Source organism: Oncorhynchus tshawytscha, linkage group LG05, assembly GCF_018296145.1.
Source record: "Oncorhynchus tshawytscha isolate Ot180627B linkage group LG05, Otsh_v2.0, whole genome shotgun sequence".
Taxonomy (NCBI): Eukaryota; Metazoa; Chordata; class Actinopteri; order Salmoniformes; family Salmonidae; genus Oncorhynchus; species Oncorhynchus tshawytscha.
In genome coordinates this window covers 9,742,169-9,767,235 of record NC_056433.1, presented here as the reverse complement: position 1 = coordinate 9,767,235, position 25,067 = coordinate 9,742,169, and the positions used below count along the sequence as shown (strand labels likewise).

The following is a 25,067-nucleotide window of genomic DNA, read 5'->3' as shown; positions in this document are numbered from 1 at the left end:
ATGAGGTAGGTAGATAGATGGGCTGTTTACAGATGGGCTATGTACAGGTGCTGTGATCTGTGAGCTGCTCTGAAAGCTGGTGCTTAAAGCTAGTGAGGGAGATATGAGTCTCCAGCTTCAGAGATTTTTGCAGTTTGTTCCAGTCATTGGCAGCAGAGAACTGGAAGGAAAGACGACCAAATGAGGAATTGGCTTTGGGGGGATTGGAGATGCTTAATGTGAGTCTGGAAGGAGAGTTTACAGTCTAACCAGACACCTAGGTATGTAGTTGTCCACGTATTCTAAGTCAGAGCAGTCCAGAGTAGTGATGCTGGACGGGTTAGCCGGTACGGGCAGGGATCGGTTGAATAGCATGCATTTAGTTTTCGCTGCGTTTAAGAGCAGTTGGAGGCCACGGAAGGAGAGTTGTATGGCATTGAAGCTCGTCTGGAGGTTAGTTAACAGTGTTCAAAGAGGGGCCAGAAGTATACAGAATGGTGTCGTCTGCGTAGAGGTGTACCAGAGAATCACCAGCAGCAAGAGCAACATTATTAATGTATACAGAGAAGAGAGTCGGCCCGAGGATTGAACCCTGTAGCACCCCCATAGAGAAAAGGAGAAATGGTGGGGGCTTTGGCGGGTTGCTGTGGAGGGTGCCGGGCAGTTGACCGGAGTAGGGGTAGCCAGGTGGAAAGCATGGCCGGCCGTAGAGAACTGCTTCTTGAAATTCTGAATTATAGTGGATTTATCGGTGGTGACAGTGTTTCCTAGCCTCAGAGCAGTGGGCAGATGGGAGGAGGTGCTCTTATTCTCCATGGACTTTACAGTGTCCCAGAACATTTGAGTTAGTACTTCAGAATGCAAATTTCTGTTTGAAAAAGCTAGCCTTAGCTTTCCTAACTGCCTGTGTATATTTGTTCCTAACTTCCCTGAAAAGTTGCATATCTCGGGGGCTATTCGATGCTAATGCCGAACGCCACAGGATGTTTTTGTGCTGGTCAAGGGCAGACAGGTCTGGAGTGTACCAAGGACTATATCTATTCCTAGATCTAAATTTTTTGAATGGGGCATGCTTATTTAAGATGGTGAGGAAGGCACTTTTAAAGAATAGCCAGGCATCATCTACTGACAGGATGATGTAAATGTAATTCCAGGATCCCCCGGCAAGGTCAATTAGAAAGGCCTGCTCGCAGAAGTGTTTTAAGGAGCGTTTGACAGTGATGAGGGGTGGTCGTTTGGTCGCCGACCCATTACGGATGCAGGCAATGAGGCAGTGATCGCTGAGATCTTGATTGAACACAGCAGAGGTGTATTTGGAGGGCGAGTTAGTTAGGATGACATCTATGAGGGTGCCCGTGTTTACGGATTTGGAGTTGTACCCGGTAGGTTCATTGATAATTTGTGTGAGATTGAGGACAATCAAGCTTGGATTGTAGGATGGCCGGGTTGTTAAGCATGTCCCAGTTTAGGTCACCTGGTAGCACAAGCTCAGAAGATAGATGGGGGGGGGCAATCAATTCACATATGGTATCGAGGGCACAGCTGAGGGCAGAGGGAGGGCAACAGTGAGAGGCTTGTTTCTGGAAAGGTGAATTTTTAGAAGTAGAAGCTCGAATTGTTTGGGTACAGACTTGTATAGTAATACAGAACTCTGCAGGCTATCTTTGCAGTAGATTGCAACACCGCCCCCTTTGGTAGTTCTATCTTGGCGGAAAATGTTATAGTTAGCAATGGAGATTAAGGTTTTTGGTGGTTTTCCTAAGCCAGGATTCAGACATGGCTAAGACATCGGGTTAGCAGAGTGTGCTAAAGCAGTGAGTAAAACAAATTTACGGAGTAGGCTTTTAATGTTAACATGCATGAAACCAAGGCTTTTACGGTTACAGAAGTCAACAAATTAGAGTACCTGGGGAGTGGTAGTGGAGCTAGGCACTGGATTAACCTCTACATCACCAGAGGAGAAGTACGATAAGGGTACGGTTAAAGGCTATACGAACTGGCCGTCTAGCATGTTCGGAACAGAGCGTAAAAGGAGCAGGTTTCTGGGCACGATAGCATAGATTCAAGGCATAGTGTACAGACAAAGGTAAGGTAGGATGTGAGTACATTGGGTACATTGGGTAACCTAGGCATTGAGTAATGATGAGAGAGATATGGTCTCTAGAGACGTTTAAACCAGGTGATGTCATCGCATATGTAGGAGGTGGGATAACCTGGTTGGTTAAGGCATATTGAGCAGGGCTAGAAGCTCTACAGTGAAATAAGACAGTAATCACTAACCACGACAGTAATGGACGAGGCATATTGATATTAGAGAGAGGCATGCGTGAACATGTGGGTCCACGGCGATTCAGACAGTTAGAGGCCGATGCTAACACGCTAACAGTTAGCAGACCGGGTTAGCAAGCAAGCAGTTACCAGGGGCTAGCAGTTAGCAGACCGGGGCAGGCAAGCTTGCAGATAGTAGACCGGGGCTAGCAAGTTAGCCTTTGGTGGACATCGCGATGGGGGTAAGTTTGTTTTTGCCTCTTCTTGCGGTGACGTCGATAGACCAGTCGTGGAGTTAGTAGGGTTCCAAGTAGCTCTAGGTAGCCGGTCTAGCAGGTTAGTAGAATGGGCCTTCAGCGGGCGTCGCGCCGGAATCCTCGGGCAGGTTATGTCTGTATTCCAGTCGTAGAGGATTGGCGGGGTTCCGTGCCCCGTACTGGCAGTAGAAGGGGTCCGGATATTGTAGCCCAGAAGTGAGCTGGGAGATGGGTCTAGCATGGGTTAGCCCCAGGCTAGTTGGTGCAAGCTCCGGGACGGAAACGTTAGCCAGGAGTAGTCAACCCGGGTTACAGTTAGCTACTTGTGATGATCCAGATGAGAAGGTTCAGAGTTTGTGGTAGGAATTCGGGGATATGGAGAAAAAAATAGGTCCATTATGCTCTGGTTTGAAACACATTGTACAAACTTACGAGAGCTTTCCGAGCTAAATGTTAGCTGATGACCGCTAGCAGTGGTTAGCTGACTGATAGCTGGTATTCCAGTTCAGAGGTAAATAGAAATACTTTAGGAAAAAAATAAAAATAATAATTGATCCACACCACATTGGGTGAGGCGAGTTGCAGGAGAATATTTTGAAGTTGAGGTTCATGAAAAATATAAAAAATAACGCGAACAAAAAGATATATACACATTGGACGAGACAAAGACGTCTGACTGCTACGCCATCTTGGAATGTATACTGTGTAGCACAGCAGCATATAATAGATTTTATCTCCAATTTCCCCACAATAAGTGACATATCATGATACATAGCTACAGTATATGGGCTCTACACGGTGTTGTTTGGGGGGCAGTAAACTTCCGGCGCCGACAGAGATGGCCGCCTCGCTTCGCGTTCCTAGGAAACTATGCAGTGTTTTGTTTTTTTACATGTTATTTCTTACATTAGTACCCCAGGTCATCTTAGGTTTCATTACATACAGTCGAGAAGAACTACTGAATATAAGATCAGCGTCAACTCACCATCAGTACGACCAAGAATATGTTTTTCGCGACGCGGATCCTGTGTTCTGCCTTACAAAACAGGACAACTGAGTGGATTCCATGCAGCAACCCAAAAGACGACTCCGAAAAAGAGGGAAACGAGGCGGTCTTCTGGTCAGACTCCGGAGACGGGCACATCGTGCACCACTCCCTAGCATTCTTCTTGCCAATGTCCAGTCTCTTGACAACAAGGTTGATGAAATCCGCGCAAGGGTAGCATTCCAGAGGGACATCAGAGACTGTAACGTTCTTTGTTTCACGGAAACATGGCTAACTGGAGAGACGCAATCCGAAGCGGTGCAGCCAGCGGGTTTCTCCACGCATCGCGCGGACAGAAACAAACATCTTTCTGGTAAGAAGAGGGGCGGGGGCGTATGCCTTATGGCCAACGTGACATGGTGTGATGAAAGAAACATACAGGAACTCAAATCCTTCTGTTCACCTGATTTAGAATTCCTCACAATCAAATGTAGACCGCATTATCTACCAAGAGAATTCTCTTCGATCATAATCACAGCCGTATATATCCCCCAAGCAGACACATCGATGGCTCTGAACGAACTTTATTTAACTCTCTGCAAACTGGAAACGATTTATCCGGAGGCTGCATTCATTGTAGCTGGGGCTTTTAACAAGGCTAATCTGAAAACAAGACTCCCTAAATTTTATCAGCATATCGATTGCGCAACCAGGGGTGGAAAGACCTTGGATCATTGTTACTCTAACTTCCGCGACGCATATAAGGCCCTGCCCCGCCCTCCTTTCGGAAAAGCTGACCACGACTCCATTTTGTTGATCCCTGCCTACAGACAGAAACTAAAACAAGAAGCTCCCACGCTGAGGTCTGTCCAACGCTGGTCCGACCAAGCTGATTCCACACTCCAAGACTGCTTCCATCACGTGGACTGGGAGATGTTTCGTATTGCGTCAGACAACAACATTGACGAATACGCTGATACGGTGTGCGAGTTCATTAGAACGTGCGTTGAAGATGTCGTTCCCATAGCAACGATTAAAACATTCCCTAACCAGAAACCGTGGATTGATGGCAGCATTCGTGTGAAACTGAAAGCGCGAACCACTGCTTTTAATCAGGGCAAGGTGTCTGGTGACATGACTGAATACAAACAGTGCAGCTGTTTGTAAACAGTGCAGCTATTCAAGGCCATCAGACTGTTAAACAGCCACCACTAACATTGAGTGGCTGCTGCCAACACACTGACACTGACACTGACTCAACTCCAGCCACTTTAATAATGGGAATTGATGGGAAATGATGTAAATATATCACTAGCCACTTTAAACAATGCTACCTTATATAATGTTTACATACCCTACATTATTCATCTCATATGCATACGTATATACTGTACACTATATCATCGACTGCATCCTTATGTAATACATGTATCACCAGCCACTTTAACTATGCCACTTTGTTTTCATACTCATCTCATATGTATATACTGTACTCGATATCAGCTACTGTATCTTGCCTATGCTGCTCTGTACCATCACTCATTCATATATCCTTATGTACATATTCTTTATCCCCTTACACTGTGTATAAGACAGTAGTTTTGGAATTGTTAGTTAGATTACTTGTTGGTTATTACTGCATTGTCGGAACTAGAAGCACAAGCATTTTGCTACACTCGCATTAACATCTGCTAACCATGTGTAGGTGACAAATAAAATTTGATTTGATTTAATGTGGAACATGGCCTTAAAACTACGCCTTGGCATTGATCAACCAATGGTGTGTTAGATACCACCCACATACGTTTGTTTGACACCCCCTCATTATCATATTGGTGGAAGAAATACATAAAAATAAATGAAGAAAAGGAAACAGTAGGATTAATTATTTATCTGTTAATGTGTGCAATCATTCATCCATTTATGTTTGCATTTATTTATATGTGCATTTATTTATCTATTTGTGTGTGCATTTAATTCTAATTTCAATAGCTTTGGTACCCTATGTCTACCGGTTTGCTGAAATGGGTGCATGTAACGGTATTCATCGTCTGAAGAAGAGGAATCATCGGACCAAAGCGCAACGTGGTAATTGTTCATGCTTGTTTTATTAAAACTGAACACTATAACAAGAGAATAACCGAAACAGTCCTGTAAGGTGAAAACACTAAACAGAAATTAACTACCCACAAAAAAACATGTGGAGAAAAGCTACCTAAGTATGGTTTCCAATCAGAGACAACGATAGACAGCTGTCCCTGATTGAGAACCATACCCAGCCAAAAACAAAGAAATACAAAATATAGAAAAAGGTACATAGAATGCCCACCCAAATCACATCCTGACCAAACCAAAATAGAGACATAAAAAGCTCTAAGCTTTTTTAAAAGCACTGCGTGACAGTGCTAGAGGGAAGTGTGGGTGGATATCTGCGGCAAAAAAACAAAGACTGCCAAAAAATAAACAAAATAGCCTACCTATCACTCTTGTAATTGCTTTGGCCCGGTCAGAATCAGTTGCCAAGTACTGCTTGAATGCAGAGGGGAGATGATGTTGTGTGTCTGCGTTTGGATTTTCTAGTATATTGGGGTGATGTCGGCATGAATGTCTCGACATAACTGAAGAGTTGGAAGCTGCATAGCCTATTCCGTTGAGCGTGGCGACATATAAAACTGTTAACGTTTTATACACAACTCTGCCCATCGCTGTTGTAATCTACTGGCAAGCCAAAATGTTCCCAACCTGGAGATTTAAACGATGGAGAATCCTCCTGTAATACCCTGTTAAAACATGTATTTAGAACTATGGTTAAATAATAATATGTGGATGTATATTTTGTCAACATTTAATCAGATTCGTTTTATTTTCATAAACTCTACTACTACGGGCTTTGCTGTTGGGCCTATGTTGGTTAAATTATTATGTACTATTGAATGATTGGAACAGTTCCTGTTCACCTGAAGGGATTGGGCCAATAAAGGTGGACGATGGGTGGTGTGCAGAGGACTTCGCAGGTTTTTCCGGTGTGGCGGAGGAGAAAAAGAAAGGGGGATGCATGTCTACTAGGGTTGAGGTTTAGTGCGTCTGATTAGTGATGCTTTTGCCGGGGGTTCAATACCTACTCGCTATTTTTTTGCTCTCCCAAAAGCAACACAGGCCTAAAAAGAGAACTGTAAAGTAATGAGTGACCATTTTAGAAAATCGTCGGACATATACTCTGTGGTTGCATGCTATTTTATGTCAATCATATCGCTGCTATAGCCTATAACTGATACTTCATGGTCTTATGCTGCCATCTATTGGAAATATTCATTAATATTGGAAATATTCATTCATTAATTCACATTAAAACATTGGTGAGGCAGCTGAGATATAAAGTGTATTTTTCTTACTAATTCTTGAGATCAGTCTCAATCACACCTATCACAGCCAATTTCTGGACTTTCACAGAGGTTATTAGGGATGCGTTTGTAAATTCCCTCTTGCTATCTACTCCGATTTCAGAGCCCTCTAGTCTGAGTGTGCCAGAGCGCAGAATAACGCAATAATGTTTTACTCTCAACACCCGTTGAATATGGCTGGTGTCAGCAAAAAAAAGTGAAATTAAATTGTTGCCAGCAGCACAGTTAGTCACCAATGCTCTGGATAACACATAACCATGTGTATGTGACAAATAAAATTTGATTTGATAACATACAAACAGGCTAACCAGCTCTGCTAGGGGGAGTAAAATGGTCAGAGTGAGGTGTTCTCTCATTTGTGTCTGCAAGTAGTGTAAGGGATGTCGTCTGGAGATAGAGAGGAGGACCAAGGTGCAGCGTGGTAAGTGTTCATGATGTAATATTTAATGAAACAAACTGAACACTGAAATACTAAACAATAAAGTGAACGAATGAAAAGCGAAACAGTACCGTGTGGCCCAAACACTCACAAGGCAACAAACACCCACAAACCAAAAGTGAAACCCAGGCTAACCAAGTATGATTCTCAATCAGGGACAACAATTGACAGCTGCCTCTGATTGAGAACCATAATAGGCCGAACTTAAAAACCAACATAGAAAAACAGACTGCCCACCCCAACTCACGCCCTGACCATACTAAAACAAAGACAAAAACAAAAGGAACTAAGGTCAGAACGTGACAAGTAGCTAGCAAACTAGCCAATGTTAGCCAGTTAGCTTGGGTGCTTGACTGCCGTTGTGAGGTCAGAACGCTCTGGTCAACCCTACACCTCTGCCAGAGCATCCAGTGTGCGCTCTGAACCTGACTTGTTCACCGGATGTGCTACCTGTCCCAAACCTGCTGTTTTCAACTCTCTAGAGACAGCAGGAGAGGCTATAAAAAGCCAACTGACATTTACTCCTGAAGTGCTGACCTGTTGCACCCTCTACAACCACTGTGATTATTATTATTTGACCCTGCTGGTCATCTATGAACATTTGAACATCTTGGCCATGTTCTGTTATAATCTCCACCCGGCACAGCCAGAAGAGGACTGGCCACCCCTTATAGCCTGGTTCCTCTCTAGGTTTCTTCCTAGGTTCTGGCCTTTCTAGGGAGTTTTTCCTAGCCACTGTGCTTCTACACCGGCATTGCTTGCTGCTTGGGTTTTTTGCCTGGGTTTCTGTACAGAACTTTGTGCCATCAGCTGATGTAAGAAGGGATTTATAAATACATTTGATTGATTGAACGCTCCAAGAGCAAAACGCTCTGAATTTAAGAATGGACAATCTGACAAAGCTCTGAGTTTACGAACGCCCAGAGCAAACTCTGAGCGCTCTCTGGCACTCCAGAGTGAATTTACGAACGCACCCTAGGTCACACCCAATTCAAACCACATGTGGCTTGTTTAGCAAGTGTTCTGCCTTGCAATAATAAATATGATAAAATAACAAATGATAACAAAAAAACAGCAAAATCCTTACATAGCTTTTGATTTTTTGATTTTCTAAATGCTATTTAGTAGTATAATGGTATTTACTAACATAATATTATTACTAAAATAGTTTATAAAGGTGTTCTAGGCTACCCTACCCAAGAATTAGGGTTAGGGTTGAGGCTAAAATAGGTTATACCTATTGTTAGGGGTTAGGGCTAAAATAGGTTATATGTCGGTTTAGGGTTTTAAGGCAAAAAAACAGTATGGGTTTATAGCTCCCTTGCGCCATCCTGTGGCCATCTGTGGGTATGACATAACTCATTCGTGACACTATAGGCCTTCGTAGTGTTTAATTTAAAAAAATATATATATATAGGGTCCAACGAGGTCTCTGAACCGTTCTGTACGAATATGTGTACCGTTACACCCCTACACGGTACAGTATGGCACAGTAAAGTAACATATGGTACACAGGACAGCAGAGTTTTATTCAGTAGAATACAGTAGACTACAGTATGGCATGCTACAGTATAGTAGAGGTTAATACAGTAGAGTACAGAACAGTCAAGTTTAATTCAGCAGCGTAGAGTACAGTTTAATTAATCTGAACACTGACATTGAGTCACCAACCACTCCTGGACATGATTCCAAAACCAAGCCACTGAAGGAGAGTACCAAAGAAGATGATCTATTGATTCTGTTTCTTTGTTGCAGTCCGCACATGCAGGGCTGACTGTTCAACACCCCATATATTTAGGATTCTTTTTTATTGGCAAGAATTTTATATAATAGTTCAAACTGAAAATAACAGAATGATGTGTCTTGTTGATTTGCATATCAGTTCATAATCCCGATGCCATGATATTGGGACATCAAAAATCTGTTCGAAATTATCTTGGATTTTATGCGGTATAGTTCTCAAAGCTCTCAACCTTTTTATACAAGTTATTTTAAGCTATGCATGGTTTTGGATTGGCTGCAGACAAACTAATTCATTCCTTTCTCTTTTGGGTAATTGCCTCTTCCATTTTTGTGGCAGAGTTGTGATTGAGTTGGTTATATTTTTGTATTGAGCATACATCTCCAAACACCTTTTGTCAATTGCTTGGGTGACAACATTTTAGTGTCCTTGTTTACAATGTCATTCATAAACATGATACCGTCCTTACATACTTTATTTTATTAATTTTCATTGAATCTTTATTTAACTAGAAAAGTCCGTTAAGAACAGGTTCTTGTTTACAATGAGGGCCTAGATGCGCCACATCGATTCATCATCAAGTAGTATATTCAAGGTAATCCAGCTTCCTTGAGGATCTATTAACAGATTGCACCTAAATATCTAGATCGTTTTTCAGTAGGATCATAAATCGGTTAGGACATCTACTTTGTGGATGACACAAGTAATTTTTCCAACAATTGCTTACAGAGATTATTTCACTGTATCACAATCCCAGTGAGTCAGAAGTTTACATACACTAAGTTGACTGTGCCTTTAAACAGCTTGGAAAATTCCAGAAAAATATGTGATGGCTTTAGAAGCTTCTGATAGGCTAATTGACATCATTTGAGGTGTACCTGTGGATGTATTTCAAGGCTTACCTTCAAACTCAGTGCCTCTTTGCCTGACATCATGGGAAAATCGAAAGAAATCCACAAAGACCTCAGAAAAAGAATTGTAGACCTCCACAAGTCTGGTTCATCCTTGGGAGCAATTTCCAAACGCCTGAAGATACCACGTTCATCTGTAGAAACAATAGTACTCAAGTATAAACACCATGGGACCACGCAGCCATCATACTGCTCATGAAGGAGTTGCGTTGTCTCCTAGAGGTTAATGTACTTTGGTGCGAAAAGTGCATATCAATCCCAGAACAACAGCAAAGGACCTTGTGAAGATGCTGGAGGAAACCGGTACAAAAGTATCTATATCCACTGTAAAACGAGTCCTATATCGATATAACCTGAAAGGCCGCTCAGCATTGAAAAAGCCACTGCTCCAAAACCGCCATAAAAAAGCCAGACTACGGTTTGCAACTGCACATGGGGACGAAGATCATCCTTTTTGGAGAAATGTCTTCTGGTCTGATGAAACAAAAATATAACAACTGTTTGGCCATCATGACCATCGTTATGTTTGGAGGAAAAAGGGGGAGGCTTGCAAGCCGTAGAACACCATCCAAACCGTGAAGCACGGGGTGGCAGCATCATGTTATGGCGGTGCTTTGCTGCAGGAGGGACTGGTGCACTTCACAAAATAGATAGCATCATGAGGGAGGAAATTTATGTGGATATATTGAAGCAACATCTCAAGACATCAGTCAGGAAGTTAAAGCTTGGTTGCAAATGGGTCTTCCAAATGGACAATGACCCCAAGCATACTTCCAAAGTTGTGGCAAAATGGCTTAAGGACAACAAAGTCAAAGTATTGGAGTGGCCATCACAAAGCCCTGACCTCAATCCTATAGAAAATATGTGGGAAGAACTGAAAGTGTGTGCAAGCAAGGAGGCCTACAAACCTGACAGTTACACCAGCTCTGTCAGGAAGAATGGGCCAAAATTCACACAACTTATTGTGGGAAGCTTGTGGAAGGCTACCTGAAACCTTTGACTGAAGTTAAACAATTTAAAGGCAATGCTACTAAATACTAATTCAGTGTATGTAAACTTCTGACCCACTGGGAATGTGATGAAAGAAATAGAAGCTGAAATAAATCACTCTACTATTATTCTGACATTTCACATTCTGAAAATAAAGTGGTGATCCTAACAGATCTAAGACAGGGAATTTTTTTACTAGGATTAAATGTCAGGAATTGTGAAAAACTGAGTTTAAATGTATTTGGTTAAGGTGTACATAAACTTCAACTGTAGGTTATATTTTGAGATAACACTGACCTTACCACCATTTTGAGATACTTATCCATGCTTACCAGTTCCACCATAATCAATGCCTGTCCATTATCCACGTAGATGTACCACGATAGATACCCTGCTACACATACTGCTCCATCTCCCTCTAAGTAGATCTCCAATTGTCTTCCATTTTCCCTCCCGGGAAAAAAACGTCCCCATCCCAGGTAGGGAAATTTTCCCTGTCACTAGAAGACCACCCCCGTACACATGGACCCTAGGGCACAAACGAAGTTGGGACCTGTCCCTTGAAGAGCATAAAGTGTCACTTGCAGCAGAACGCAGTTCTAACCCTTTCAACAACAGTTGTACTACATTCAGGAAGTCTTTCTGCATGTCGTTACCTTCCAGCCTTATTCTAAAATGGATTCAATAGTTTTTTCCCCTCTCATCAATCTACACACAATACCACATAATGACAAAGGAAAAACAGGTTTGAATACATTTTAGCAAATGTATGAAAAAAACTAAACGGAAATATCACATTTACATAAGTATTAAGACACTTAACTAAGTACTTTTTTGAAGCACCTTTGGCAGTGATTACAGCCTAGGGGGCCTTTTTTGGTTCTTGAGTTCAATCTTGTTTCTCTTGGTCTGAGAGTCCTTTAAGTGCCTTTTGGCAAACTCCAAGCGGGCTGTCATGTATCTTTTACTGAGGGTTGAATTCTGTCTGGCCACTCTACCATAAAGGCCTGATTGGTGGAGTGCTGCAGAGATGGTTGTCCTTCTGAAAGGTTCTCCCATCTCCACAGAGGAACTCTAGTGCTCTGACAGAGTGACCATTGGGTTCTTGGTCACCTCCCTGACCAAGGCCCTTCTCCCCCGATTGCTCAGTTTGGCCAGGCGGACAGCTCTAGCAAGAGTCTTGGTGGTTCCAAACTTCTTCCATTTAAGAATCATGGCCACTGTGTTGTTGGGGACCTTCAATGCTGCAGAATGTTTTTGGTACCCTTCCCCAGATCTGTGCCTCGACACAATCCTGTCTCGGAGCTCTACCAACAATTGCTTGGACCTCATGGCTTGGTTTTTGCTCTGACATTCACTGTCAACTGTGGCACCTTATATAGACAAGTGTGTGCCTTTCCAAATCATGTCCAATCAATTGGATTGACCACAGGTGGACTCCAAGTTGTAGAAACATCTCAAGGATGATCAATGGAAACAGGATGCACCTGAGCTCAATTTTGAGTCTCATAGCAAAGGGTCTGAATACTTACATAAATAAGCTATTTCTGTTTTTTATTTTTAATACATTTCCAAAAATGTCTGAACCTGTTTTCATTTTGTCATTATAGGGTATTGTGTGTGATGAGGAAAAAATGTAATGTAACTTAACAAAATGTAGAAAAAGTCAAGGGGTCTGAATACTTTCCGAAGGCACTGTATATATATTTTATCTAATGCCTTAATTCCTTTCACATTAGATTTAATAGAACTTCCTCCAAAAAGATAGCGACCTTTGACAAAGGAACCGCTAATAGAAAATCAACATTTAGGCAAGCAGATATTATTTAATCACAATTGTGGGATGCACATGTCCCCACCCACACATAGACATCTATCCCCTTCCACTTGTACACTCACCTACACAAGAGTAGACTTGCAAAGTGAATGTGCATACAGTATCATTGTAGCCATTCGAGAGGAGCGACAAAATGGGTAGATAGCCCAATGTCTAATCCTGGCTTGAATACCCCCTTCCCCCATAACAGATGCACGCTGGTCTGCACATGTTCCAAGTTTTGCCCGCTGGGACCTTGGAGAAGAATGGTGGGATGGTATTGCAGGTGGTGACCGTGGGCCGGTTCTCTACCAGGCTCTCTTTGATGCTGCGGACATCAGCAGTGGATAGGTTGGCTTTGAGGGAAAGCAGAGCCGAAATATGTCTCCAACTGAGAAAGGTGGAAGAGCAAAAAAAAAAACAAAGTCATCAACAAAGTTCAAAACACTCAATTTTAGTCCATTTATAGTTCATCAACATGCAGCCATGTGAAAAAGCAAGCACAACCCCTGGAAAGTGGTCTTTTGTAAATGTTTGGACAGATGAATATGTAATCTTCACTTCAACACTGTTGACAGATGAAGGTAACCTAATTTAACAAATTCAATTTTAAGATTATACTTTGTTATAATTTATTGATCAAAAAGTTGCCCCCTTTGGCTGAAATAACTTAATGCAGTCGTTTCTTGTAACAGTCTATCAGTCTCTTATACTGACTGGGAGGAATTTTTCCCCACTCTTCTTTACAGTACTGCTTCAACTATGTCATGTTCAAGGGATTTCTTGCATTCACGGCCCGCTTCAAGTCCCCCAACAGCATTTCAACAGGATTGAGATCTTGGCTTTGACTCGGCCATTCCATAACCCTCCACTTCTTCTTTTTGAGCCATTCTGTTATATCTTTGCTTGTGTGTTTTAGATCATTGTCCTGTTGCAAGATCCATGTTCGGCCTACATTCCATTGCTCTCAGGAAACCGGGCCCTGGTCAATCTGATAGGAGACAATTTCGTCGAGAGACCATTCATCCTGACTTGCCTAGTTAAATAAAGGTTAAATCCCCTGAAAACATCATGATTGATTTGACATAACTATTGGAACATTATATAAAATATGTGTGAGCCTGTGTATGAATTACCTTGTTTCATAGGCTACTGTATATTGCAAGAAATTATGACCATTGGGCAACAGGAGGAAAATCTTTGTGTTACTTCAACGCTCACATGAAAATCTTTCTGTAAACCCACCACTAGTTGTAGCTGGGCAGATTTAATCTACCATATCCCGAGCCAAATCAATAGTGGCGCCAATCTAGCAATAGACAAGCACAGAGCCAGCAAGCCAGCAGTACGATCAAGCAAAATACTTCAGCTACCAAATACCAAATATGTCTAAACAAACCCTGAATCATTTGTTTTGCTTTCAAACGTTTATTTCAGCAGATGATGCAAAGTGCATAGTGCAATGTCAAATATGTATCAGAAATATAGAGGAGAAGACCAGAACCATGTCAAATATGTATCAGAAATATCCGACCCAGTGACTCAGACATGAGCACTGGGACATTTCAGCCAGAACCATGTCGATTTAGCCATAGATACTCAAGCACAGGGGACATGGAACGGATTTAGCCGACCCAGACATGGACTCAGACATGAGCACAGGGGACATGGACTCGACTCGGATTTAGCCATAGAGCACAGGGGACATGGACTGACTCGGATTTAGCCATAGGTACTTGAGCACAGGGGACATGGACTCGACTCGGATTTAGCCATAGATACTCAAGCACAGGGGACATGGACTCGACTCGGATTTAGCCATAGGTACGAGCACAGGGGACATGGCACAGGGGACATGGACTCGACTGGATTTAGCCATAGGTACTCGAGCACAGGGGACATGGAGGGGACATGGACTCGAGCACAGGGGACATGGACTCTCGGATTTAGCCATTTAGCCATGGAGGTACATAGGTACGAGCACAGGGGACATGGACTCGACTCGGATTTAGCCATAGGTACTCGAGCACAGGGGACTTGACCTTGAGATTTAGTGACTTGACTACAACACTGGTACCAGGTCATGTGACTGGGGTTCTGTGAATGTAAACTCTCCATCTATGTCTTCAGCCTGTGGAGGATCTGTCTGTCTGTCTCACCTAAGGTCTGGGAAGTCCCTAGCCAGGGTGACGATCTCCAGCTGGATGCTTCCTGGGTCCTGCAGTCTGACCACCTCCGCCATTTTAGGGAGGACCTCACTCAGCCAGCTTATTTTGGACCCCTGTGGACAGTGGATAGGTCAAATCATGCATACTTTCATATTTAATGTCTTTCATTTACTGTATTATGGCATTAAAATGTCTAATTTACTGCATTGAGATGTTTACATTCACTTTAAATAAAGTTGCATTTGATTTGATACTACACTGAACAAAAATATAAACGCAACATGTAAAGTGTTGGTCCCATGTTTCATGAGCTGAAATGAAAGAGCCCTGAAATGTTCCAAACATACAATAAAAGTTTATTTCTCTGAAAAGTTGAGACCTCTCCCCATCTTTACAACCATTGAATCTATATGTTTTGACCATGACAGTTTACAATCTAAGGTAACGCCAAGTAAATTAGTATCCTCAACTTGTTCAACAGCCACATCATTCATTACCAGATTCAGCTGAGGTCTATAACTTAGGGAATGATTTGTACCAAATACAATGCTCTTAGTTGTGGAGACGTTCAGGACCAGTTTATTACTGGCCACCCATTTCCAAAAAAAGACTGCAACTCTTTGTTAAGGGTTTCAGTGACTTCATTAGCTGTGGTTGCTGATATGCGTTTATGATTGAATCATCGGCATTAAAATAATTACAGTTGCAACATCGAATGGTTTTGTGATGAATAAGCCATCTGATTCAATGAAAGATGGAGTTGAATTTATCTTTCTGCCCATCATTTCATTTAAAGTACTCCAAAGTTTTTATGAAAGGTGGTAAGGGGTGGTAAGGGGAGGTAAGGGGTGGTAAGGGGTGGTGAGAGAAAAAGAGATGGAAAGACATGAGAAGAGAATGGAAGAGGACAGAGAATGAGAAGAGAAATAAAGAGAAGGAGAAACAGGCAGAGGACATGCAAATTAGAAAGGAGGAGAAGAAATAGAGCAGACACACTGCAGAACAAGAGGAAGACCTAGAAAGGAATGCAGAATGGCCAGAGACTAAAGAAAGTGAAAGTGATGATGAAGAACAATACAGTACATAGAAAGTCAAAGCTTTGAAGTGTTTGAGTAGTTTGTGGGTCAGAGCAAGAACAATGCTATTACTTTCATGTGTTAGTGTACACACACGCTCAAGCTATATTAACTGCAATATGAGGTGTGTGTGTGTGTGCGCGTCTTCGGTGCTTACCGCTTCAGTAAAGTAGGTGCTCAGTTTGCTGCTGTCTTCAGCCAGTAATTTGGCTGCTGCCTCCTGCTGCTCCTTGTCCTTCAGCCTCATCTTCCTCTTCATCATCCTCTTCACATACTCCACCATCATCTCCATGTGCAGCCGGCCCAGCAGCTCCTACACACACAAATGTCCATGTGTGTAATGTTACTATGTGTGTAAGGTCAATGTGTGTGTGAGTGTTAACGTACCTCCATACAAATGGATTTGAGGTCTGTGAATTGCTGCATGTGTCTGTCCAGTGTCCCCAGAACTTCATCCAGTACCATCTGACCCCCAGTAAACCAGGCCTGTGTCCACAGCCTATGGTACTGCACCTGAGGATACAGGAAGTCATGGAGAGGTCAATATCTGACCTTGAAGCAGTTGATACCAGTGCTCAGAAAATGCTGCAGAGGCACAGACTCATTAGCATTTTTTTTCTTTCTGTTATTTTATAAAATCGTAGAAATGAGCACCACTTGGTTTCTGCCTGGAAATGACCCAGAGGATCTTTGACCCAGTTTGATAGAAATTTAGGGGAGACCATTGACAGGATATTGGACCGGTTTGAATGGCGATGTCCACTGCTCTCAGGGAGTGACTCGACCACCACCCAGCTGCCCGCTCCGAGGTCCCCCCCCCTTAACACCGGGGCAGAGTCGACACCCCTCTGCTGTTACACGGGGCCTCGATGAAAGCACCACCAGACTTGTTTTGGGTGCAGAGAAGAATCAGCCCTCACTGAATCTCCTGTGTGCCTACTGTAGACATCCTGACATCTCAGGCACTGCAGTGGAGCCCATTGTGGCAGAAAAGCGCAGACCATCTACGAGTCGTCTGCTGACAGTACTTTTTTTTATTCCACCTGTAGTTAGTGAAGTTAGCTAGCTAGCTAGTTAATGCTAACAGATTGCTAGCATCAACTATCTAGCTTCTTAGTACCTGATTAACTAGCCATTTTTAAATACTATAGCTGTCATTGTTACTGTAGCCTGTACATCTTGCCTTTTTTCACAGCCTTCACAAATCCTGTTGTTCCCCAGCAGTGTTGATTTTGTTGTCAAATTCTATTTGTTTCCTTTTCGTTTCAATGTTGTTGTTTTTAAATAATTAAAAAAGTACATCTGTGCTCCCATTTGACCATGTTTCTTGGAGATCCTTTTGAATGGTAAAGTTTTGTGATACTCTCAACTCATCCTGTGGTATAAGCACATTCATAACTGTTCAATAACACTTCAAATTAAGGTCACTTTACTTAAGGCATCTATGCACACTCTATAGGGGCTGTTATTTTCTCTGAGAATTAGAACCTAACTCTACGGACACTATGAAAAGCTGAACCACGACACTATGAAAAGCTTAACCAAGACACTATGAAAAGCTGAACCAAGACACTATGAAAAGCTGAACCAAGACACTATGAAAAGCTGAACCAAGACACTATGAAAAGCTGAACCAAGACACCATGAAAAGCTTAACCAAGACACCATGAAAAGCTGAACCAAGACACCATGAAAAGCTTAACCAAGTTTATTCTGCCCAGAGGACCAATACAGCTGCATTCAGACAAAACATGTTTCCACCACCACTAGTATATATACTCCAATTTAGGCACAACTCCTTCTCTCCAATCCTTACATCTTTTATGGTTCGACAGGAAGACAAAGTGATTGGGTAATAAACCATTGTTTCTCCCTTAAGGGGATCTGACCTCAACCCCCTTGATGCCTAATCCAAAGACCGCCACCTGTATCCCCTCTAGCAATCCTGTGACTTCCTCCCGTCCACCCAACACATTCCAAAGTCATCTGGCTCCTACGGATAACCATTAACTTCTGATGTAAAAAAACAGTCTCTATCACTCCTCAGATACTATACTTCTGAGTATTACAGTGTTCCAAGTTTAACTCAGAATCTAACAGGGCATATGACATTCTATATACACAGAGGGTGGTAAATTACACAACATCCTGTTATTACATCTGGTATGTAAAATCTAATGTAGCATGTAATAACATATGACTTAAGTTGTCAAGAAGACTGTATAATAGTAGTTGTTATTAACAGTTGACATTAGAGCATGGCAACAGGATGAACAGTCATTTATAACACCCATCATAATCGGTTTCATAACATCTCATGCCTTGACTCATAAGTCTTGAACATTACTTTGACAGCTTATGACAAATGTTATGTGTTATATAGCTGTTATAATGGCATATGAATGCATGCATAAGGACAGTACACTGTTTTAAGATTTGTTTAGATTTTAACTATGGTGCTATCCAGAGGCCGTTTAACTCGTTGGTAAGGCAAAATCATCTAATTTGAGAAAGGCTGTCTGGGATTTTGAACTAGATGGCCAAAGTTCACCAAATTAACAGTGCAGATGTAACGTTGTACATTGGAGTATTGCTAGACTATTATGCTTGGTGTCTCTGCTGTCACATGTAGCCTACCCTGAGCTCCTCATGTATGGGGCGGGTGAAGTATCCATAGCCACAGTCTCTCAGGTCTGCCAATGTGGACATACAGCTTGTCCTGATCTCTTCTGGGATTGACTCCTCTCTTCTCACTATGAAGTCTCTGTAAAGGAGGAACCAATGTTATGACATCAATGTTGGATTTATGAAGTCAAATAAGAGGTTGGGAGGATTGGAGGGATAGAATGACAATGGCAGTTCAAAAGGTACTTTCAATCACCGAGCTGACAAGGTCAAAATCAGTTGTTCTGCCCTTGGCAGTTAACCCACTGTTCCCCCGGGTGCCGATGACGTGGATGTCGATTAAGGCAGCCCCCCGCAGGGGTTGGGTTAAATGCAGTGGTGTAAAGTACTTAAGTAAAAATACTTTAAAGTACTACTTAAGTAGTTTTTTGGGGATATCTGTACCCAAAAGGAGCACCAGGGGACAAGCTGGCCCCACGGATAGTAGCCCAGCCCAGCATGTGAGTAAAGGTGATCAGAGGCAGTTAAGCACAGCTGACGGTACTAATCACCTATTTTCTTCCACCTACAAGAACCGGCAGTGGGGGAGACTGGAGGAAAAACAGGGTGGTTGATTCTCCAAAGGGGAGGATTTACCTGATGAAAAGGGAGAAGAAGAGGACAAACTACCTCTTGGGAATGGCAACCAGGGACCTGCAACACCAACCGAAAGGAGCTCTCCACAAACGGATAGTTAAGGCAGAGACACACCCGTGATTTATGTTATAGTTAAATGTTACTCACCTTGTGTTCGTTATTCCTGTAAAGAAGAAGATTTGTGATATCCTTGTGAGATCCTCCTTGATTGTGTGGGAGTGTTTGAGAAGAGAAAATACCTCAATAGAGAACTTTGTTCAATGTGAGAATGTTCAATGTGAGAAAACCTGCTCCCGACTCATTTATTCCACCTTTCCACTTTAGAGCAATCTATGTCCGCTCACAGTACTTTACTATATATATTTTTAACAACTTTTACTTCACTACATTCCCAAAGAGAATACTGTACTTTTTACTCCATACATTTACTCCTGGCATCCAAAAGTACTCGTTATATTTTTAATGCTTAGCAGGACAGGACAATGGTCCAATTCACGCATTTATCACTTGAACATCCCTGGTAATCTCTACTGCCTCTGATCTGGTGGACTCACTAAACACAAATGCTTCGGATGTAAATAATGTATGAGTGTTGGAGAGTGTCCCTGGCTATCTGTAAAAATATATATATCAGGTTTGCTTAATATAAGGAATTTAAAATTATTTATACTTTTCCTTTTGATACTTAAGTATATTTTAGCAATTAAATTTACTGTTGATACTTAAGTATATTTAAAACCAAATACTTCTAGACTTTTACTAAAGTAATATTTTACTGGGTTACTTTTACTTGAGTCATTTTATATTAAGGTATCTTTACCTTTACTCAAGTATGACAATTGGGTACTTTTCCCACCACTGGTTAAATGCAGAAGACACATTTTCAATTGAATTGCATTCAGTTACAACTGACCTTTCCCTTTTGTGGAGTGTCTAAAAGTAGCTAGATAAGTAGAACAAATGATACAACTTCAGATTGTGAGACTGCATGCATATAGATCAAGACTGTTTCATGAGATTGGGGATTAGTAGAAACAAAAAGCATTCACGAAATGCTTACTTAGTGCTTATGAATGCTTTATGTAAGGATTATACATGTGTCATGAAGCTCGTGTGTAGCTAGCTACCCTTCAAATACCAAGCAAATTCATGAAACAAATGACTTGGCGAAATGGACAACGGTCGTTAGCCTACCTGAATTGTTCGATGCTAACCAGGTTAGCTTTCACGACTGCCTGAGTGTTCTCCCCTGTTCTCTTCACAAATTCTTCAAGAGAGCTCTTATAGCTGCAAATATACATTGTACAAAATGTCAACAGGCATCTCCAGGTTCTTCTTTATCATGTCAGTAAAATGTTGAATCGTAATGCATTGCATATTGCTCATTTGTAGCATACATATCCATTATAAACTAAACCAGGTCAAAGACAGTCTGCAACAAGACAGTGTAGATAGAACACCACGGTTGACTTACCAACTCCCAGGAAAAAAGGCCATGTAGAATTACGCAATTTGTCTGTGTGGCTTTGAAACCAGAACACAGTAAGCTAATTGAATGGCTTTGAGCATGATGCTGGAAATCAACGTGCATGTTCATCAGTAAAATATTATTTCGCTCAGTGTGGACAGGCCTAAGCCAAACCATTCAAACTTAATGCAAAAACTAATTTGGTTTTCAATAGAAACTTGGTGAATGAGTTAAGAAGAGGACGTGTTCATTAAGGCACACAACCAAAATGTTTTGCAATGGAAAAGGAAAATCAGTGTTATTTATTGGACAAGTCCAGATAGTCTCTCTCTGTTTCAGTCCATTTGGTGCCTAAGGAGCACGACCCAGTGGCCAGGGCTATAAGGAATGGGTACACTACCTTATCAAGAAGCTATCCAGCTGACAAAGGATTCTTTGGGCTTTAGCCTCACTGCCCAGAATAGTCCTGGCCTCTCTTATGGCCCCATCAACAGCCTAGTAAACAGAACAACATACAGTATTAGCACATAAAACCTGACCCTGTACAGTCAACATAGCTTAGAGCAGGGATGGGATTAATTCCATGTCAACTCAATTTAGTGTAGTGTTAGGTTCTAATTCTCAGAGTAAAAAAAACTCTACGGACACTATGAAAAGCTTAACCACGTTTATTCTGGCCAGATGATCAATACAGCTGCATTCAGACAAAACATGTTTCCACCAAATCTTTATTTTATTTCTCTGTTATTTTACCAGGTAAATTGACTGAGAACACGTTCTCATTTACAGCAACCGTGATGGTTTGAGGGCCAGATTGGGAATTTAGCCAGGACACCGTGGTTAACACCACTACTCTTACGATAAGTGCCATGGGATCTTTTATGACCTCAGAGAGTCAGGACACTCGTTTAACGTCCCATACGAAAGACGGCACCCTACACAGGGCCCCCAATCCCCAATCACTGTCCTGGGGCATTGGGATATTTTTCAGACCAGATGAAAGAGTGCTTCCTACCGGCCCTCCAACACCACTTCCAGCAGCATCTGGCCTCACATCCAGGGACTGACCAGGACCAACCCTGCTTAGCTTCAGAAGCAAGCCAGCAGTGGTATGCAGGGTGGTATGCTGCTGGTAAGCTGCTGTCACCACAAGTATATATAATCCAATTTAGGCACAACTCCTTCTCTCCAATCCTTACATCTATTATGGTTTGACAGGAAGACAAAATAATAGGGTAATAAACCATCATTTCTTCCTTAAGGGCATCTGACCTGACCTCAACCTCTCATTTGCCTAATCCACAGATGTCCACCCGTCTCCCCTATAGCAATCCTGTGACTTCCTCCCATGCAACCAGCACATTCCAAAGCCATCTGGCTCCTACAGATAACCATTAACTTCTGATGTAAAACCCCTCTAAACCTCAGCACTCCATCAGTGACATGAATAAGTATATTTTCATATTCTCAGAACCCAACAGTAGAAATGTATGAAATTCAGTGCATTTATTAAATATTTCTGATTTATGGCGCTCATTGTTTTGAGGTCTGAAAATATCAGACAAACTTTGGTTTTGGAGGGTAATGTCAGTTTAAATATAATTATGTCAATGTTGACATGTTAATATGAAGCTTATATAAACCCATGCAGGAGAAAAAGCTACATATATGTAGTATGAAAACGAAGAAGAACATGTTCAGGTCAAAGAAAGAGTAGGGCTGAACACAGACAAGTACTAGAAGAAGTAGTAGTAATCTAATAGGTTTCAACCTGTATGATGTCAATGGCCAGAGGACAGAAGCAGTACCCATCAATGAGTTCTGGACTCTTTCCACTGAGCCAACCCTCCTCCTCCTGACTGAGAGCCTTGGAGAACCAGGTCCTGACTCTACTCTGAAAACGTCATAGCACAGGTCATCACAATTCTGGAAGTTTGACACTACGGTTCTGAAAGACATTCCATGCAACATATTAAAATAATACATTATTTACAATTCTAAAGCACTCTGAAAGTAGCCTGGTCCCAGATATGTTTGTGCTATCGTGCCAAGCCCTATGGTCATTAACACACCATAGCAGTTGGCAAGACAGCACAAACAGATTTGGGACCAGGCTAGTCTGAAAGTACACACTCTTAGAAAAAAGGGTTCCGAAAGGGTTCTTTGGCTGTTCTCATAGGAGAACCCTTTTTGGTTCCAGGTAGAACTCTTTTGAGTTCCATGTAGAACCCTCTGTGGAAAGGGTTCTACCTGGAGCCATTGTCACGTTCTGACCTTTATTTCATTTGTTTTGTCTTTAGTATGATCAGGGCGTGAAGTCTATGTTTTGTGTTTCTATGTTTTTCTATTTCTGTGTTTGGTCTGATATGGTTCTCAATCAGAGGCAGCTGTTTATCGTTGTCCCTGATTGAGAACCATATTTAGGTAGCCTGGTTTTCATTGTTGTTTTGTGGGTGTTTGTTTCCTGTGTCAGTCTTTGTGCCACACGGGACTGTTTCGTTTAATTTCACTTTGTTATTTTGTATTCTGTCGTGTTCAGTTTTTCTATTTAAAACATGGACACTTACCACGCTGCGTTTTGGTCCGATCCTTGCTACACCTCTTCAGACGAAGAGGAGGAAATCTGTCGTTACAGCCATAAAGGTTTATTCAAGGGTTATCCTATGGGGAGAGCTGAAAAACCCTTTTGAATTTTTTTTTTCTTTTCTAAGAGTGTAGGGATTGGAAAGATAGCGCAAACATATCTTGGACCAGGCTACTTTCAGAGTGCTTTAGAATTGGAAATAATGTTGTTGTTTTTCTAAGAGTGTATGGTCGTTAACACACCATAGGAGTGGCAAGACAGCACAAACAGACGCTACTCTGAAAGGATGGTCTAGACGTATACACATGAATTTAGCCTGTTCATTAGATTTAGCTGTTTCTGGCATCCTGTTTACCTCTTTTTGAAGTAGATACTGCTCCTCCAATGTTGTGAGATCCTTCTCAGATAAAAGAGTTCCCAAAGACTCCATGTTGATGTGCCCCTCAAGGTCTTTGTGTTTTAAGATGTCACTGAAACAGATATAAACATGTTGTAAATGACATCAAGTCATTGATAGAAACCATACGAGACATCTCAGAAACACTCAGACTGTACAAGGCAGGAGGATAATGTAGAAAAACTTTTACGCAAAATATGCAGCATTTATGTTAGCAGACTTTCTAAAAAGGGGAACTAGCCTTTTTTAAAAGGGGAAGGTCAGGATTTTACAACTTTGTTAAATGATTCATCATAATGTAAATAGTCTATGGGTCTGGAGAAACTATAATCCATGGTTCAGTTCTTTAAACAGCCACTACAAACTTCAGCTAACTTTAGCCACTGCTAGTTAACAATCAATGGCAGTGATAGGGGAAATTGTGCAATTTTCTAAATGTAATGGCCCAATTAACTCAAATCAATTACATATGCGGTTTGACATCACTTAAATGTGATTTGTTTGTTTTTTAAGAAGATTGCACAATTGCCCCAATCACTCCCACTGATTGTTATCAAGCCCTTCAAGAATCCAGGGCAACTGCCCTCCCATTTCCCACTTACTTTGGATAGTAATTGTTCACCCAGCAGAGGAGGTAGTTACAGTCATCCACATCGAGCCCAGAGCGGGCCAGTTCTGTTAACTTTGCTGAGAACTTCTGATGGTAAAGTCTCACATACAAGTTGCACACGTCAAAGTCTGGGGGGTAGCAGTCCCTTATGTCCCTGGCCACCCTGAGAACGTCCTCCTTCAGACGCTTGCCCATCCTACATACCTCCCTTTTCATGGACGTTGACAGGTTGTCCACACTGCTAACGCTAATATTGTCCTCCTCCACTGTCGCATTCCTCATTTGAGAATCTACCATTTTTTCAAGCAGGTTGTCGTGGGTGTGCCGGCACTGGTGTGGCCGCCACACGGGGGCCTCGCTGCTGCCCTCGGGCCGCCCTTCCCATTGCTGGTCCTTCTCTTCCAGCAGCGTTATGGTTTCCACCGCACTCCGAAGTATCTCTAGGTGTTCTCCTGAGGGTGTGGGACTAAAGGTGGTGTGAACTGCCATCCATAAGTGGAGCAGCAGGGTTTCATAATCTTTTTGGAGCGTGTCTTTATCGTCCTCATTGCAAACCTGAACCAACCCCTCTATCGTCATGGTTTCTTGGCCAAATAGCTTGTCCTCTCGCAAGAGCAACTGCTGGCAAGCCTCCACCAAGCGATTTTCCTTCAGGTTCTCCAAAAGTCCATAATCACCTCTGAAAAAAGTTTTTTTTCACAGACCACCAAGTACAA

General features: G+C 42.1%; 1 protein-coding gene across 1 annotated transcript; it reads right to left on the bottom strand.

Moving 5' to 3' along the window:
- Window positions 1-12,596: 12,596 nt before the first annotated feature.
- Window positions 12,597-25,010, bottom strand: LOC112249891 (tumor necrosis factor alpha-induced protein 2). The gene is made up of 10 exons (XM_042321433.1): window positions 24,344-25,010; window positions 23,700-23,814; window positions 22,532-22,654; window positions 21,161-21,255; window positions 20,487-20,579; window positions 18,669-18,795; window positions 16,419-16,544; window positions 16,189-16,344; window positions 14,947-15,068; window positions 12,597-13,178 (listed from the first exon to the last, which is right to left on the bottom strand). The coding sequence occupies exons 1-10, from the start codon at window positions 24,928-24,930 to the stop codon at window positions 12,962-12,964; spliced, it is 1,761 nt and encodes a 586-aa protein (XP_042177367.1). The 5' UTR covers window positions 24,931-25,010; the 3' UTR covers window positions 12,597-12,961.
- Between the last annotated feature and the right edge of the window lie 57 nt (window positions 25,011-25,067).

Bases quoted from the DNA above. Each gene is read 5' to 3' on its own strand.
- LOC112249891 (XM_042321433.1), bottom strand. From the start codon at position 24,930: ATGACGATAGAGGGGTTGGTTCAGGTTTGCAATGAGGACGATAAAGAC. The intron at 16,545-18,668 runs GTAGGCTACATG...CTGTATCCTCAG, and splicing joins CCATACATGAGGAGCTCAGG to GTGCAGTACCATAGGCTGTG. The intron at 13,179-14,946 runs GTGAGACAGACA...CACCTTTCTCAG, and splicing joins AGGGACTTCCCAGACCTTAG to TTGGAGACATATTTCGGCTC.